At 39.1% G+C, this 16,889-nt stretch overlaps 1 protein-coding gene across 2 annotated transcripts in view; it reads right to left on the bottom strand.

The window, feature by feature from the left end:
* Positions 1-1,175: 1,175 nt before the first annotated feature.
* abcc3 (ATP-binding cassette, sub-family C (CFTR/MRP), member 3) overlaps positions 1,176-16,889 on the bottom strand; it is a 68,506-nt gene continuing 52,792 nt past the window's right edge. For both annotated transcript variants that reach the window (XM_073489075.1, XM_073489076.1), the window contains 8 exons: positions 12,542-12,741; positions 11,129-11,255; positions 10,206-10,307; positions 9,481-9,627; positions 9,232-9,390; positions 8,065-8,231; positions 7,746-7,940; positions 1,176-2,111 (listed from right to left, as the gene is read on the bottom strand). In XM_073489075.1, coding sequence (XP_073345176.1) covers positions 2,000-2,111; positions 7,746-7,940; positions 8,065-8,231; positions 9,232-9,390; positions 9,481-9,627; positions 10,206-10,307; positions 11,129-11,255; positions 12,542-12,741 — 1,209 coding nt within the window. In that variant the 3' untranslated portion in view covers positions 1,176-1,999. The remainder of the gene's footprint in view (positions 2,112-7,745; positions 7,941-8,064; positions 8,232-9,231; positions 9,391-9,480; positions 9,628-10,205; positions 10,308-11,128; positions 11,256-12,541; positions 12,742-16,889) is intronic.

Here is a 16,889-nt window from a genome sequence, read left to right as displayed (position 1 = left end):
TGTTATTATTGCTGTGGCTACTGTATCCCCCCTCCTCCTTTCTCTTCCACAGCATTCCCCCATCTTGGGAAATGTTGGGTCTAAATTAATCAAAGAGTATGGTCTAGACCTGCTCAATTTGGAAAGTGTCATGAGATGACTTTTGTTGTGAATTGGCGCTACGCAAAGGATATACCAGGATTTATTGAATGATGTGTGTTCTAAATTTTAAATCTGATCATTAATTTATACATTAAATTTGATAAGCTTGAGTTTAAATGGCATACAAGGGGGACTGAATGTGTGCACTGGAGACATTTAATATAAGACCTCTATGAAGTTGGTGAACTTACGTGAGACAAAAAATTAGGAAGAGCTGAGTGGGAATAATTGTTCACGTCAGCCTCTGACCAAGAAGAAATATTTCTAATTCACTACATCTCTGCGGGAAATATTTGTCACCTGAGGTTGACAGCTATTATGCATACTAAAAGTTTGCTTTCGAAAGTTACGGACAGCTTGTAGAACATGATGTGCCAAGAACAATGCCAATGAACTTGTTTCAAGTATTTTCATAACTCTAGTGTAGCAATCTGCCTCATTGTTTTCTCTCTAGGGCACATTTTAAACAGGAAGATCCATATGAAAAACAGATATCCTCAGTGCAACAACACATTTGCAGGACTTAATCATATATTTAAAAAAAAACAAATTAAACTGTTATAATAGCATAAATACTTTTACTCTTGGTGCTTTAAGTACATTTTGCAGATAATACTTTACTACTTCTAATAAGTAAGACTTGCTTACTTGCATTACAAATATTTCTATAGTATCTCTCTATTGTGGTATTACTAGTTTTACTTAAGCAGAGGCTTTGAACACTTCCTCCACCACTGTTTGTTTATATCTAGTTACACTTCTGGAGTTAACAAACCACTTCAAATATGTAACAAAAAGAAACAGATTTGGGGTATTCAAATGGTGTAACTGCAAGGCAAGCAGAGGGGTTAACTGTCTTGTGTCTGTCTTGAGTGATCCGGTGTCGGTTTTGTGGATTTTCACATTCTGCCGACTCTGCACGGAGGCAGCATAAATGCTTGTGTCTTTCAAAGTTCAAATCCGTAGTTTGTCAAACAGGATTTGTGTTAAGCTGTATACAATGCCTACAGTAATTTCAAGACAGGACACAAACATTGTTCTTCCTTTTTTTTTAATAAAGGCATTTTCATATTTCATATTTTGGTGGTACAGAATTCAAGTTTTTTTTATAGATTTGGTTCACAAAAGAATCACATATTAAACTGAGCAAACTTCCCTAGATGAAACAATTCTTTAAAAAGTAACTTAAATAATGGTACAGTACAAAAATAAGTGGGTGTATCACAAAAGTGTAGGTTTTTTCTTATGAGGAAAGTACAGTGGCACAGTATTTGTCTTGGTAGAAAAAATAAAATAAAAATCTTTCTTTCCTTTCTTTCTTTCTTTCTTTCTTTCTTTCTTTCTTTCTTTCTTTCTTTCTTTCTTTCTTTCTCTCTCTCTCTCTCTGCCTCCCTCCCTTCCTTCCTTTCTTCTTTCCTTCCTTCCTCTGTTGTTGATTGTTGTGCAGTAGACAGCTGATTTAAAAAACGATACATTCACTGGCTTTTTTTCGTCCCACTGGCAGAAGGCACTAAAGTACAGAATTGGACCAACTAGTACTTGCACATATGGCTTGTTATTTTCCTATTTAGATGCCAAAGCGAGTTTCCCACACAGGAAATTATAGTCAGTGCAAGAAACTTAAGACAATCACAAAAGAGAATGTAAATGTCCTGATGTGGGTTCAAACAAACTGTTTGCAACTGCTAATTTATCCAAGTCTGCAAAGGAGCTCAGGCTAAATTGAAAAACAGCAGTAAGTGCCCTGACATAAAGGTACTCTTCAGTTCCACTGCCAGCTCTGATGTTCAGAGTCGCACTGAACTAAGCTGAGCTGTCCTCGACCCTGGTTTGTAACATTGGGACAAAAAAGGTGGTTCTACTGTATCAGTCCTGCATCCTTAGCCATGTTGTAGAAGATTCCTCTCTGTGATATAAGGTTTGTAGGAGTATCAAACTCTGCTATCTGTCCCTTGTCCAACACCAGCACTCTGCAAGAAGAGAGAGAAAAGAATGATTAATTCACAAAGCCTGAATCATCTTCATAACAATGCTAAAAGGGCTCAAGGCTCAATACATTTAAAGGCAAGTGACACCATCTTCTAACAGTGTGGCATATCATCAAATTCAGTTTGCATCATCGACATGAATATAATTACCTGTAAGTACAGTATTGCCAAAGCAGGTTTTACAAGGTTTACAAAGTAAAAAAGTTGGGATCTTTATTCTGACATTTTAAGATAAAAGAAAACATGGAATGCACATTTATACAAGTTATACTATACATATCTATACAAGACTGTTGTTGGTCAAAAGAAGCAATTTGTAGATGTAAGTTTAGGGAAATGGACCTGCTGGGATAATCTGCTCAGCAATTTTCAGAATATTTTGACACTTTATAAACTAAGTGATTAAACAATAGTGAAAATAATCATTAGTTGGAGGTCTACGTGGAATAACATTCCTGTTAAAGTGATGGCTTTTAACATTCAGAAATATTGTAGGAGTTGGTCACAAAAATATTTGTCATAACTTCATTTAGATATGACAGGACTGGAAAGAGCCACAAGGGTTGCAAAATTGTGATTTTTTTTATTGATTGATTTTATTTTCATGCAGTGTGCAGAGATAATAAAACATGGGAAGAATCTGTTCAACAACCTAACATTGGATCATTTGCAGCATTTCCTCATTTTGAAACAGATTTTATTAAAAAAAAATTGTGCACGAGAGAAGAGAATTTGCCCAGGTATAACGAGACAAAAGAGCAATCAACTTCTATTCCAAAAATGTTATTTATTTCTTTAGCAATCTCTTGCCAAAATGGTTTGATTAGACAGCATCCCCAAAGTATATGAAAGTGGTCTGCCACTGATTTACCATACTGTGCACCCACAGTCTAAATCACATATCTGGACCAGACGGTTAAAAATTAAAAATCTGAATTGGTATGACCAGGGCTCTAGACTAACTTTTTCCCAGGTAGCACTGGTGCTACCTAGCTTTTCATTTGGTAGCACAAAAATAAATTAGGTAGCACACCTTATTTTTCTTTGTTGTGTGACATTAATAAAACGTATCATGCCGGTGATAGTTTTTATTTCTATACCATAGTTTTGCCTTGATATGACGTAAGGATTGACAATGACCCAAGCTTGACATTTGTAAAATGTTTTAATCACAACTGATTAAACATGAACAGCTGATTACTGCATGAGCAGTAGACAAAAGGTCTTCTTATAAAGAAAAATAACCGTAAAACCGTAATTACCGTAAAATATCAAATAATATCCCAGGCTATGAAGTTAATCTCCATAGCTCGGGCTATTATTTATCTCATTCACAAAACTAGGCGTGTATTTGAATCCAGGGTATTTGGGACAGGCGATTACAGTGTTTCCGCCAGGATTTTTTTAAAGAGTGGCGGCGAGGGTGGGCTGATCGACGGCGGGGGGAGGGGTGCGCGCGACCGGATCGTCGACTAGTCGCTGATGACATCATTCATATTTTTCCCATCATAACTAAAATCCCAGGAGGAGGGAAATGCTCTGCAACAATCTGTTTCACTGACTGACAGCTCATGCACAGAAATGAGTCCACAGTACAGCAGCTTTATAAACAACAAGCTGTAAATCAGTTTGTTTTTTGTAACATATAGGCTAGCCTACAGGTGCAAAAGAAAATACTGTAGCTACTGTTCATTAAACAATTAGGGAGGAAAACGACACACAGGCCTCGTCACCATCACAGTCCTGCTCAGTCACAGTTTCACTCACAGTTTTAGTTTTTCCTGGTTGGTTGCTGCTGTTGTTGTTGTGCGCGACGTAAAGCTGTCGATATGAGCGGAGTTTTTTTTTTGTTTTTTTTAATTGCCGGCAGCCCGGACACACTGCCCGCGGAAGCGGCAGTTTCTCCTGCTCTCTCTCTCCGCGCCGGTCAAACATCAACCCGTCTGTATCTGCTCGGTTTTCCAAACACAGGTCTGTCTCTAGCGCTGTATGTAGCCTATGGATGTGTCTTGTGTGCAGACGCAACTGACAAATACTTATAGACGGACAAGCAAACTTAATCATCATTTATTTTATTTTGAAAATTGACCGGATTCTCTCGCCTTTTCTGTGCCCGACTTCCTGTCTGGTACGCGCTCGTTCTATCCAGCTTGACTGCGCTCGTATTTTTTTCATTCAGCGCACTCAGCTGTTGTTTCAAGCCGCTGCTCTTGTAGCCTACTGTTACATGATCAGCGACTAGTCGACGTCAAGCTCAAAACGTCATTGTGGAGCAGGGGACTAGTCTGTGCAACCTCTAGTGGAAAACCTGCTTTACACTGTTTTAACATTAAAAAAAAAAAAAAAATCATCATTCTGAAGGTGTGGCGGCTTTTATTTTGCCGTGGCGGTGCGCCACGATCAATTACATGTAGCGGAAACCCTGCCGATTAATAGGCTACTTCCTCGCAAAAAAAACTTGTCCAGCAATACTATTGAAATAGGTCTACATTCTACAACGTAGTTTTATTTATTTATGTTATTTTATTAAAGTATGGCTTTGCATTGTTAAAACATCATGCGAAAACACACGCAAGGGAATTTCGTCTTTACACACCATACGCAGATACCCGGTAGTTGCCCGAATTAAGGGTTCAGCTTCGGGACAAAAAAAAAATATTTCTTTCTATTTGAGGCAAAAGTCATGAACAAAAACGTGTTGAAAATGCGCTGAAATTACAAAGTAAACGAAACAATTGTAAGATAATCCACAAGACAAATCACAAGTTTTAAATCAGTCATCACTTTGGACTGATTGACTGACTTACCGGTAGAAGAGGAATCGGCGCATTGTCTACCTTTGGAGTTGGCGGAGTTGTTCAGAAGTGACACCAAGGAAGAAGATTTCGTTGGCTTTAGTGATTATGAGTGACACTGATTGTTTGGTTGTAGCATGTTATATATGCTATATTTAGTCGAATGACTCTACCGTAATATGTTACGTTAACATAGCCGACCAGGCACGTTCTCAGTTCGTTGTTTATGCGTCATATAACGCAGGCTACACTTATTCAGCCTGTTGTTCTCTATTCTATTTTTATTTTAAATTGCCTTTCGTGACATGCGCATGCTGTTATTACTATTCTGTGGAAGCGCATCGTTCGTTTTTCCCGGCAGAAATGTACGTTGTTTAAAGCCCCCAACAGTGCGCTGATGGTCATGAAAATAGAGCCCGAAATGTCTATCCTTGGTGTTGGATATTATCAAATAAATTTCCCCAAAAAATTTGATGCGACTTATACTCCAGTGCGACTTAGCCTATACATGTTTTTTTTTCGTTCTTTATTATGCATTTTTGGCTGGTGCAAATACGGTATATATTATATTTATTATCAACCACACGTCCGCACGGTCACGGCTGAGGAGGGTAGTGAAAGGGGGGTCATCTCCAAGTCGCACCGGTGCGACCTGTTTGAAAATTAACTCGCACATTTTGAAATTAGGTCGCATGTGCGACCTATTAGGTCGCACTCTAGAGCCCTGGGTATGACAGCCATTTCACTATTCTTGCATGTTTCTCAAGGTGAAACCTTTTGCAGGTCTTGAACCATACCCTAAGGGCTACCATGGTGCATTGGTTTAGTTTCTGCATGTAAGAGTCACAGTTTTAAAGTTTTATTTGAAATGTATGTGTATTTAATTTGTATCCTGAGTAAGTACCAAACAATTTCAGAAGGGACATCAATTTGGATACACTTCTCTCCGGATCACTCATTCAGCAAAATATCATCCGCAAATAAACTTATCTTATATTCAGTATCTCCTAATTAAATCCCATTAATCTCTGGATCTTCCCTTATCACCAGAGCTAAAGGTTCTATGAAGAATGCAGAAAGGGCAGGGCTAAGTGGACAAACTTGGCAACACCCTCTCTCTAAATTGATGGATTGGCACAGTTGCTCATTAATTCTTCTACTACCTGTAGGATATACGTATATTGATCTAATGCATTGTACTGATCTCTTATCAAAGCCAAATTGCTCGAGTACTTGATAGAGATAACGCCAGCCAACCGAATCAAAGGCTTTGTCTGCGTCTAAGCTGATTAGTGTTGCGCTAGTATTTTCCTTAATTACATGATCAACTAAATGCAGTGTTCTCCTAATACTGTCCTGTGTTTGTCTTTCTCTGGCTGGCTTGAAGGCTTCATACCATTCACCAATGAAACCATCAGAAAAAGGCATTTTGTTTGCATTCAGTCGTGAGACACATTTTATTATTTCTTGTATGTCTAATTATGTAAATAGACCTCAGTTTGTTGTTTTTACGTAGTTTCTATGACAGAAGCTCCATAGGCTTAGTACCAGTTTCCTACTATTTTTGTTTGCTAAATCTAATTTTTTTTTCTCATTTTCTTTATCGTAGATTTTATTTATTTCCTGTTGAATATATTTACTACATCCAGTAAGCCATTAGCTTAGCTTAGCATAAAGAGTTAAAATAATTCACTAACCAGCAAGCTAGAAGATTTTTCACTCGATTTCACTGAGAGTTATGTGCTGGAACTATTTACTGGCCAAGCAAGTGACTTCCTGGATTTGCTGCTGATTGCTTGACAACCTTATAATGACAACAAGACACCAGGAAGTCTTTGCTCCCAAGCAAGAAACAATTCCAGCACGTAATCCTGTTGGCGAGTCAGGAGTTTTAAATAATGTTTATCTGCTGTTCCTTGAATGGAAATGCCCAAGTTGAGATACACTTATCATTGCAGCTGCTGGAGGATCACTGCAGGTAATGTCATTAATATTTTACCTCTCATTCCCCCTGCTATTGTTGAAAATGATCATTTCTATGACCCTTCCCACCTGATCCATACACTGAGATCCACACATCACTCCTCCTCCTCTTCAATTAAATATCAGTGTATTTTCTCATATGAAGTCAAACAGTTGTTGATCAGACAGAGGATAGTGAAACGGCAGGAACAACTCATTTTTGCGGTGTGCCTTACTTTGCGCCCAGATTATCTGCTGTTTTTAACAAGCAGAAGGTAACTGGACACGCCCTAAATGCACTAGCACCTTTCACTATAGATCATGTGCAATATATCATTTAAATAGGGCCTAATAAGTTTTGGTAAGTGAGAAACGCGGAATGTAAACTTTGTTTGCTCCACAGGACACCTTTTGAAAGGAGTACTGTGATAGTGATTTAGTACTGACCTACATACAGTTTGGGGAGTTGAAAGAAAGAAAAATACAAATATAATAAATGATGATGATAAATTGGATTAACAATCATCTCTATTTTTATTTCATTTATAACATCAGTATGTGATGTTCCTTACATTCCTAGGATTCAGTATTTAGTGACGACTTATTAATACGTCATTCCGTGGTGGAGCCATACTGCATTTCTTCTTCTACCTCAGTTTGTGAAGTCCTCCATATACCAGAATGCTTTTGGACATCACAGAGAAGGTCTGAAAGTTTATTATTATCACTGTTCTTTGTGTACTTCTTCTAGCTGAGTTTTGTTGATGATGAAATAAGTGCCTGTGCTTCCTTTACAAGACGATATATATACCAGCAATTTAAACGTTAAAAGTGTTCATATACAGTAAATATACTGAACCTTGTGTAGTCCATGATTGTGTTGAGTCTGTGAGCAATAGTAAAGACGGTGCAGTCCTCAAATTGAGTCCGAATAGTGGACTGGATGAGATCATCCGTCTCCAAGTCGATAGCAGCTGTCGCTTCATCCAAGATGAGGATCCTGGTCTTCCTCAGGAGAGCTCGAGCCAAACACACCAGCTGCCTCTGGCCCACACTGTACATACAACAATACATGAATCACACGAAACACAGCGCTGCAGAGAACCTTTAGCTTATCTGCTGACAACAAATATTTGTCCAATCACTGGTTTGCTGCATTTCTTCTCTTCTGAGCCTACCTGAGGTTCTCTCCTCCCTCTGAACACTCCAGCTCCAGTTTTGCCGGCTGGTTGCTGACAAACTTCTGAAGGTGAGAATGTTCCAGAGCTTTCCACACCTCGTCATCACTGTACTTCTCAAAGGGGTCCAGGTTCATCCTCAGTGTGCCTGAGAAAAGCACAGGCTCCTGTGGCAGAGAGAAGACTTTGAATATAACCTCGACCCAGACACAACTCCGACAAGAGCAATTCTTCATCTTTGGTATTTTAGTGGCTTGGTAGTAGTTTCAGTAAAACTAAAGCTGTTTTTGTTATTTGACTCTTATTTTTAAAAGGTGGTAGATGAGAGATTTAAGCTTCTCATATCTGTACACTTAATATGAAGCTACATCCAGTAAGTCATTATCTTGAAATAATTCACTGACCTGCACCTCTAAACCTAGCAAGCTAGAACAATTTGCGATTTCACTGAGAGTTATGTGCTGGAACTGTTTACTGGCCAAGCAAGTAAAAAATGCTGTTTTATGACATTTTGGTTTTTGTACAGATTAAATTAATGAGCTGAGGATGCTAATTTGTGAACTTTGGAGCTGCTGGTAGGTGGATGTCTTCACCTTTGGAGAGCACCAGGCTAGCTCTCTGTTTCCAGTCTTTGTGCAAAAAGGAAACTTGCCGTAGCTATAGCTCAATATTTAAGACATCAGAGTGGTATCAATCATCTAATCTGACTCTTGGCACGATAGAGACGACGATTTTCCCAAAACATCAAACTATTGTTTTGAAGGCAGACTATATTTGGGGTACTTAAAGGGACAGTTCATCCCAGATTCCAAAACTACGTATTTTCCATCTTACCTATAGTTCCTACACAGCAAGGTCTGTGGTTTATCTTACCAACATCTTCATCTCATCAACTCACACCAAAACAATTTGGATGGATAAACAGCACTGCATGTCAGATATGGAATATGGAAAGTTGCTGATAATAATCTTCAAATTATACATTATCCTCCAAGCAGGCTCACTGAGACAAGAGTTTGAGAAGTCGTAAAGGCACCAAGATTGTCTCTCAAAATTTGCTCAAGTATTTGTGTTATAAGACTGGGCTTTAAAATAAAACATTTTTCAAACCAGATCATTTTTCATCATCACTTGTCTTTTGTGGAATGTGTATGAATGTTTGAGTACCTGTGGAATGATGGTGAGTTTGGACCTCAGGTCATGCAGGCCTATCTCAGCTATCTTCACTTCATCGACGGTGATCTCTCCTGCTGCAGCTTCCAGCAGTCTGAAGAGACAGAGCGTCATGGAGGACTTGCCAGCTCCTGTACGACCCACGATACCAATCTGTACAGAAACACACACACAGCTGTGATTAATGAAGCCATCCTATTGACCCAATATTGTTTATTGATCGCTTCATCACACACTCGCTACCTTCTCTCCTCCTTTGACATTAAGTGTGAGTCTTTTTAGGACGAGGTCCAGTCCCTCTCTGTAGCGAACGCTGTAGTCGTGGAACTCCACATTACCCTCCATCGGCCATTCAGGTGGGGGCTTCTTATCCTCCACTTCCCAGGGGGCCTGTGAACACAAACGCAGCATTTCTGACTAGGAAAACTTTCTGAACAACTCATTAGCCTGCTTGGTTTTCTGCACAACTGATTTGTTTATCACTCTGTGTGTGCAGAGTCACTCAGAGCTGCCAAACATATTATGTCACCTCTGGGACACACTGGATGCTCCAAACAAAGGCTTTCACTAACAACTATACCAGCTTTAGAAGGGGCACACACTGCTGAATGATGACTGCTGTACAGTACACTGTGTACAGATATGTATCAGAGGGGCCCTTGTTGGCACCAGGTGATCTCACATTTCTGGATCTAGTTTTAGTTTATAGGACCTGTGTTGTTTGAGAACATGCCTTGGCAGCAGGACAGTTTTCTCGGAATGTGGGTAAATTCCTACTTTTTAGCTGTAGCACAAAGCCAACACTATTTTACTCTGGAAAGCAAACACATGCACAGTCCAACTTTAGCTCCAAAAGGGACAGAAGTGGACACATTTTATATGCACACACACACACACACACACACACACACACACACACACACACACACACACACACACACACAGGTAGAGTAAGTACCACCAGATACCTCTGTCTTTGTTTCAGAGTACTCTTTCACTCTCTCCACTGCGACGATGTTGTTCTCCAGATCTGAAGACATTCGCACCATCCAGTTCAGAGACATGGTCACCTAAAAAAAGCAAAACACGCTCGAATGTATTTCAGTGATCCCAAGTAGGTACTTCTGCTGCTGCCTGAGGCTATGTGGAAAGATTATGGAGTAGTTCAAAACATTTGAAAATAATAAGAGCACGCTTATGACGTATTCAATTCAGTCCAAAACCTAAGATATTCAATTTAATACAATATAAAGCAAGGACAAATCTGGTAATAAAGGTTCATTAGTGCTGACTGAAACCTACAGATCTGCAGCAGAACACAACATTGACACCTTATGGAAAATTGACAGCGAACTTGATAGCACAGTTAATACAGAGCAATAGTAGAAATTTGGAGTCATGTTTCTTCTTTAAATCAATCACAATTGTCTTGGGCAGCACTTAACCCAGAATGCAGTGACGGTGACGCTGCAAAAGGGTGTCAGAGGGAACTTATTTTGCACATGGGGAGGTGAGCCCTGGCAATTAAATGGCTTGCGTTCCATTGTAGTCAAACTTATGGCATGGAAAAGTGCAATGGAAGGGTGGTACATGCACTGCAACACTTTTAGATTGGAAGTCAGGAATACTGACTTGCAAATTCCGACTTCTGACTTGCAAGGGAACGCACCATAAATCCATGTAAAATGAAAGCAGCTGCTAGCTTGTTTACATTTGGACTGTTAGTGAACAGGTTAGTGTTAGGGTAACTTGCACTTTTACACATGAACAGACACCATTTATTGACCTTTCTGACCTATGATAGGACTTTAAAGGAAACTAACCTCAGCTGCTGATATATGTTATTTGTTGTGTAAACAGTTAAATGCTACAGATAGATCATATTATGTACCTGTAGAGCGTAGGACACTGACAGACCCACAAGGCCAGGGTTCAGATTTTCCTTTCCAGTCACAGCAAACAGAGCAGCAAACAACACGATGCAGTTCCCAATGAATTCAATACGCACTCCAAGCCACCTGTATGACAGTATTACAGCGGGTTGAAGTTATGATAAATCGGATTTAATGGAGAACTGAGGAACTCAGCTTCTGTAAGTGCAGAGATATTATAATTTACTACTATAAGATTATTTTAGGCATGTTGTAGTTCTGGTCACACCAAAGTTTGCTTTTGTCACAGCTGGTGCTCTGATTGCTGATTTTAAACACCTGCAGTGAATACCCTGATTGTAAAATATTGATAAGATTGCAGAAAAAGCATAGGTGTTATTAATAACATTATTGATCATATGTAGATGTTCCAGTTCCAAGGCCCAGATACTGTGCCTGGCTTACTGGTACACATGGAACAGAGGCATCGTTAATGGTTTTAGTAAAACATGTGCCTTCCTGCTATGAACGTGTCTACTGTGAAAAAGTATATCATTTAAGATCTTATTGATAACATTTTAATGTAGACAAATCATTTAAAAAAAAACACAATACATCTACAGAGGATGTAGAGAGGTTCAGACCATTCAAAACATTATCATAATTGTTAATCAATAATTTGAAAATGTTGTCGGGTCCAAAATGGTTTAATTGTTTTCTGTTGTGAGCCAGTAGAGTAACACGGTTGGTATCATGCGGCATCTGTGTTTAATCAGGATCAAGAGACCTGGTAGTTGTGAATTTCAAGAACAATCGATAAAAATGGCTGACTGTATGAAGTTAAGATTAAGTGAGTATGCACCCAGCATACTGTACTGCCCTAAAGTTAGCTAGCTAGTGCTAGCAAAGTTACTATTAGCTTGCGTTAGCAACATTCATTTTAGCTACCTAGCATTAGCGACATTAACGTTTGATTGCTAGCCTTAGCAACGTTACCTAGTGCAAAAAAACTGTCAACCACTTGAGGGGGCAGATGAGTCGGACAACATTTATGTTATCAATACCACCTTTAAGCAGAGGTGGAAGTTGTGCTCTCTATATTTAGTATAGACCAGTACTTAGTTAACACTGCAGCAAGTGAAATCATATTTAGCTCCTGTATGTGAGTTTACAAACTATACTGTTACTTCACTATACTGTTTTTTTAACAGTTGTAGGCCTATTCATGTTGGTCTGTGCCCCTTAATAATGCCCTTTGAAATCAAAAATGAACTGATAGTTTCCAGACTAATACACATTTGTGAATTAGTCTGCCGATGCCAGGCTAATTTAGCATGTTATATCTTGTCACTAACACCAAAGTATATATATTTCCGGTGCAGATATGACAGTGGTGCTGCTGCTGTTCTGCTGAGCTGAAACAGGACACTTACCTGTTGGACACTATACCAGGGTAGTAACTCTTTTGGTTGTCATCCACTTTCATATCACTCATCAGAATAAAGGCAGAGTGTCTGCCATAGGCTCGGATTACACTACAGCCAGTGACGGTCTCAGAGAAATGGGAGTATATGGGAGAGCGGCTGACTGACTCCAGGCGCTTTAGCTGCCGAGACGTTGCGACGTAAAATCTCTACAGAGGTCGAGAAACAAACACAACATTACAACTGAACAAGTCTTCTCAGATGATCAGATATTTAAAAACAGTTATGACGCACACAGATGATCCCACACACATACACACACAAACACACGCTGAGTAATAAAGGAAGCCTGTATGAACAAAACACCTGCGGTGCTCATTTGATATTCCAGTTTACTAATTTTTTATAAGATGCCAACCAATGTCATATTAGCTGCTCAAAGGTGGAAAGTTCACCTCAGTTAGGAGAATGTCTTACACTCGGAATAAATATGTGTGCATTCACTGATGTTAAACCGCAGGTGTTTTGTTTTCATCACACATATTTCTGCATTGAAAGCAAATTTTTGGCCTAATAAAAATAATACAATTACTTTGAAAATGTTAATAGCTTAGTTCCCCATTGTATCTACAGTCGTGCTCAAAAGTTTACATACGCTTGTAAAGAACATGTACGTATATCATGGCAGTCTTCAGTTCCAATGATTTCTACAACTCTCACTTTTCTGTGATGAAATGAGTCAAACACATACCACTTTGTCACAAAAAACATTCATGAAGTTTGGTTCAATAATTAAATTATTATATGTCTTCTGAAAATGTGACCAAATCTGCTGGGTCAAAAATATACATACAGCAACTCAACTAATATTTGGTTAAAAGTCCCTTGGCCATTTTCACCTCAATTAGATTCTTTTGATAGCCATCCACAAGCTTCTGGTCGTCCTCTGGCTGAATTTATAACCACTGCTCTTGACATATTTGTTTACGTTCAACTTAATTTGTTAGCTTCCTGGCACAGACTTGTTTCTTCAGCACAGTCCACATGTTCTCGATGGGGTTCAAGTCAGGACTTTGGGAAGACCATTCCAAAACCTCAATTCTAGCCTGATTTAGCCAATCCTTTACCACTTTTGATGTGTGTTTGGGATCATTGTCCTGTTGGAACACCAAACAGTATTATACTACCATCACCATGTTTGACAGTAGGTATGGTGTTCTTGGGGTTAAAGGCCCCCCCTTCTCGCCTCCAAAGATATTGCTGCTAATTATGGCCAAATAATGCACCAATTTTTGATAAATATGACAACAGAGTTCAGTGCGTGAAGCCACATCAGTGTGTCAATTCATCCAGCACGCCGGCGCTGCGGATCCAAAAGAAGTATGACGGTACAGATCATGACGTTCAGATCTGTGTGGTTTTTTCAACGTGTTTCCCTCGGTGTCCTCCTGTTAATCTAAACATGTACCCGCTGACTGTTTATAATCATATGGATGCTGTTATAATGTGTTGTGATTGAGATCCTGACCCACCATGCATCCTGGAAAGGGACAAAGTCACGTTTTTTGCTCTAAATTACACAATTACATAATCTCCATCAGTAAACAGGACGCTGCCTGACTCTGTCAGTCGGGGGAGGGATGCTGTTTTCTGGGGAAAAGTTCACTGAAGTCTCGGTCGGGAGGGCTGACCGTCACCGTGAGACAGTAACTACAACAACACAATAGTGGAAGGAGACAAACACTTGGTGAGTTAAAGTTTTTTGCCGGGGACAGACGCTGTTTTTCAGGCAGAAATGTGACGAAGAGTCGGTAAGACAGACAGGACGACAGACACTTCTCCACGTATAACTGCAGTATTTTCTTTCCTCGTATAAGTTGCCAACGACACTACTAGTTACCACATTACTGTTGTTTGTTCCTGTAATGTTGCTTTGTGGGTCATTTCTGTTTAATCTGATGAGTGAAGGACCTGTTTAGTTATCAGACTATGAGCACTATCAGATTGACATGCCCCCGCACCGCACCTCTGACTTATCCATTCACACAGATGCCGGCTCGCCTCTGCTGCGGCTCTGATACTACCTCCAGAGGCACATCAGTGCATAATGAATAAATTCATTATTGAACCAAAGAAGTGTGTGTTCCACTCATTCCAACAAGGAAAAATAAGAGTTGTAGAAATCATTGGAACTCAAGACCGCCATGATATATATTTTCTTTAAAAGTTTATGGAAACTTTTTGAACACATTACATGTGCCATCATATTAATATAGTGAATGGTTTGCCCCCCCCCCACCGGTCATTACAGAGAAATGATGCAGCAAAGATAAAGGGCCATGCAGGATCGATGCCATAACAAAACCATAGCAATACAATGAGCTTGTGTCAGTACGGCTGATTTTAGTCATTTGGACGTCCAGTTAGTATAAATGTGAGTGAGCATACAGACCCTAAACGCCCCATGAATCTCTGCTCCAAAATCTCTTTAAAAACTACCTGAACAATGTTTTAACTGATTTGTGACTGATGATTTCAAGTCAAGATTATCTGTGTTTGAAATCGAACAGATTTATAAGTGTAAGTGTAATTATAAGTGTTTTGGAAATGCTTTAAAATAGAATAAATACAACAAACAAACTGAACTTCAAGAGTCAATTTGGTGGATGGCCCCTTTAACTAGATGTAATAGCAGAAATATGCCAAACTGTGCCATCTTGAGGTCAAGTACAGGAGTGTGTTTTGATCACTACAAACTGTATTATCAAATCTAAAATGGCCATTATAATACTTTTTCATGCTAACCCCTACATTCACAAACTCTTAACTTGATGCAATACCTATTAACACAAATAAGAATTTGTTGAGTCATAATTAAATATTCAGATTCACATTCAAAATTCTAAATCATGCAGTTATTTAGCAGAAATGAATGTTGGATGATCTGGAATTTGCCTTGTTATTGGTACTACAGCAGGGCTCCACAATCATAGTTTTAATGATTGCCAGGTTGCCATTGGCAACCTTTTGAGAAACTGGCAACCAACTCCTGGCCTTTGATTGCCATCAGTGGAAACCACGTTTTTAACTTCCCATATTGTAAAAAGTTTGGTTCCCATTTCTTGTTTGACTATAAAGCAAGTCTAGGTGCTTTATAAATACTGTAACACACAGCCCTGTGAAACTGTGCCTTCACACAAGTCGTCACAATGATGTCACAACTATACACTCATCGCCCTCAGCCACACCCTGAGCACGGTTATGGTTTGAAAAAAACACCAGCAGAGCCAATGTGACGACATGCTGAGTGGTGCCCGCTCATGCCTGTAAGAGCTTCCCAATCAGAGCAGACTGGGTTTTTCGGGCAGGGGGCCTTAAAGCAACACTAAAACAAAACGTTCAGAGAAAGGGTGAGTAGAAGTGCTTTAGCAATGGACAGTATGAGGGAAGAATAATTTGTTGTTGTTTTTATATGCGACCTTTTACATATTTAAAAAAATAATGACAGAAAAAAGGAAATCGTGCACCCCAAAGCAAGACAAAATATCAATGTTTGTTGCATTAGTGATATTTAAACATTGACCCAAAACTGCTGCTGATAAAGTCACTAAGCCGGTGATGACTTAAGTTCTGTGAGGTATCAGATTTTGTTTAGTTACTGTAATCGAGCTTTTAAACATTCCTTTATGTCACATTTTCATTAATAGTATCTTAATCAATACAAAATATAAGGTGACTAAAAATGGCGACCATACTTTTAGTCTCAGGAACCAAAAGCTGATGCCTGGTATCCACTTATAAAAGTAAGAGCTGAGCCCTGTGAGGTGGTGAACATTACACACACCACTATTAACAACTGCTGTCAGACAGAGCTGCTCCTGTGGCAGGAATAACCTCATTAAATCTCAGTGGGCAGAAGTTATTGTAGCAAGCCTGACTGGTAAACAGGTCCCTCCGTCCCTTTCCTCATGATCTTAACAGATGAGCGAGTATGATTAGAAATGATCCTATCTAACCCATTCTAGAAAGGAGTTTGTAGAAAGTTGAGTAGCAAATCAACAGCCGACTGGACATTGTACTCCCTGTATAAATTAGATGAATCTACAATTCAATAAATCTAGTGAGATTACTTGTGCCTCCAGAGCAACCCTGCCTCTGATGATTAATGTCATATAACTAGAATTTTAATTTGAAAAAATTAAATAAATAAAAAATTACTAAATTTAGATTTAAATATTATGATTTGTTTCATTCTAAAAGATGATTGGTGTCACTAACAGATCCAAGACTAGAGCTTCCACAATCTAAAGCTATAGACTGGCCCCTGATCCACTGACTACTGGACCAAACTACACTG

The sequence above is a fragment of the Pagrus major genome, chromosome 20 (genome assembly GCF_040436345.1).
Source record: "Pagrus major chromosome 20, Pma_NU_1.0".
Classification (NCBI taxonomy): domain Eukaryota; kingdom Metazoa; phylum Chordata; class Actinopteri; order Spariformes; family Sparidae; genus Pagrus; species Pagrus major.
Note: the sequence above shows the minus strand (reverse complement) of the source record. Positions and strands in the feature narration are given on the sequence as shown.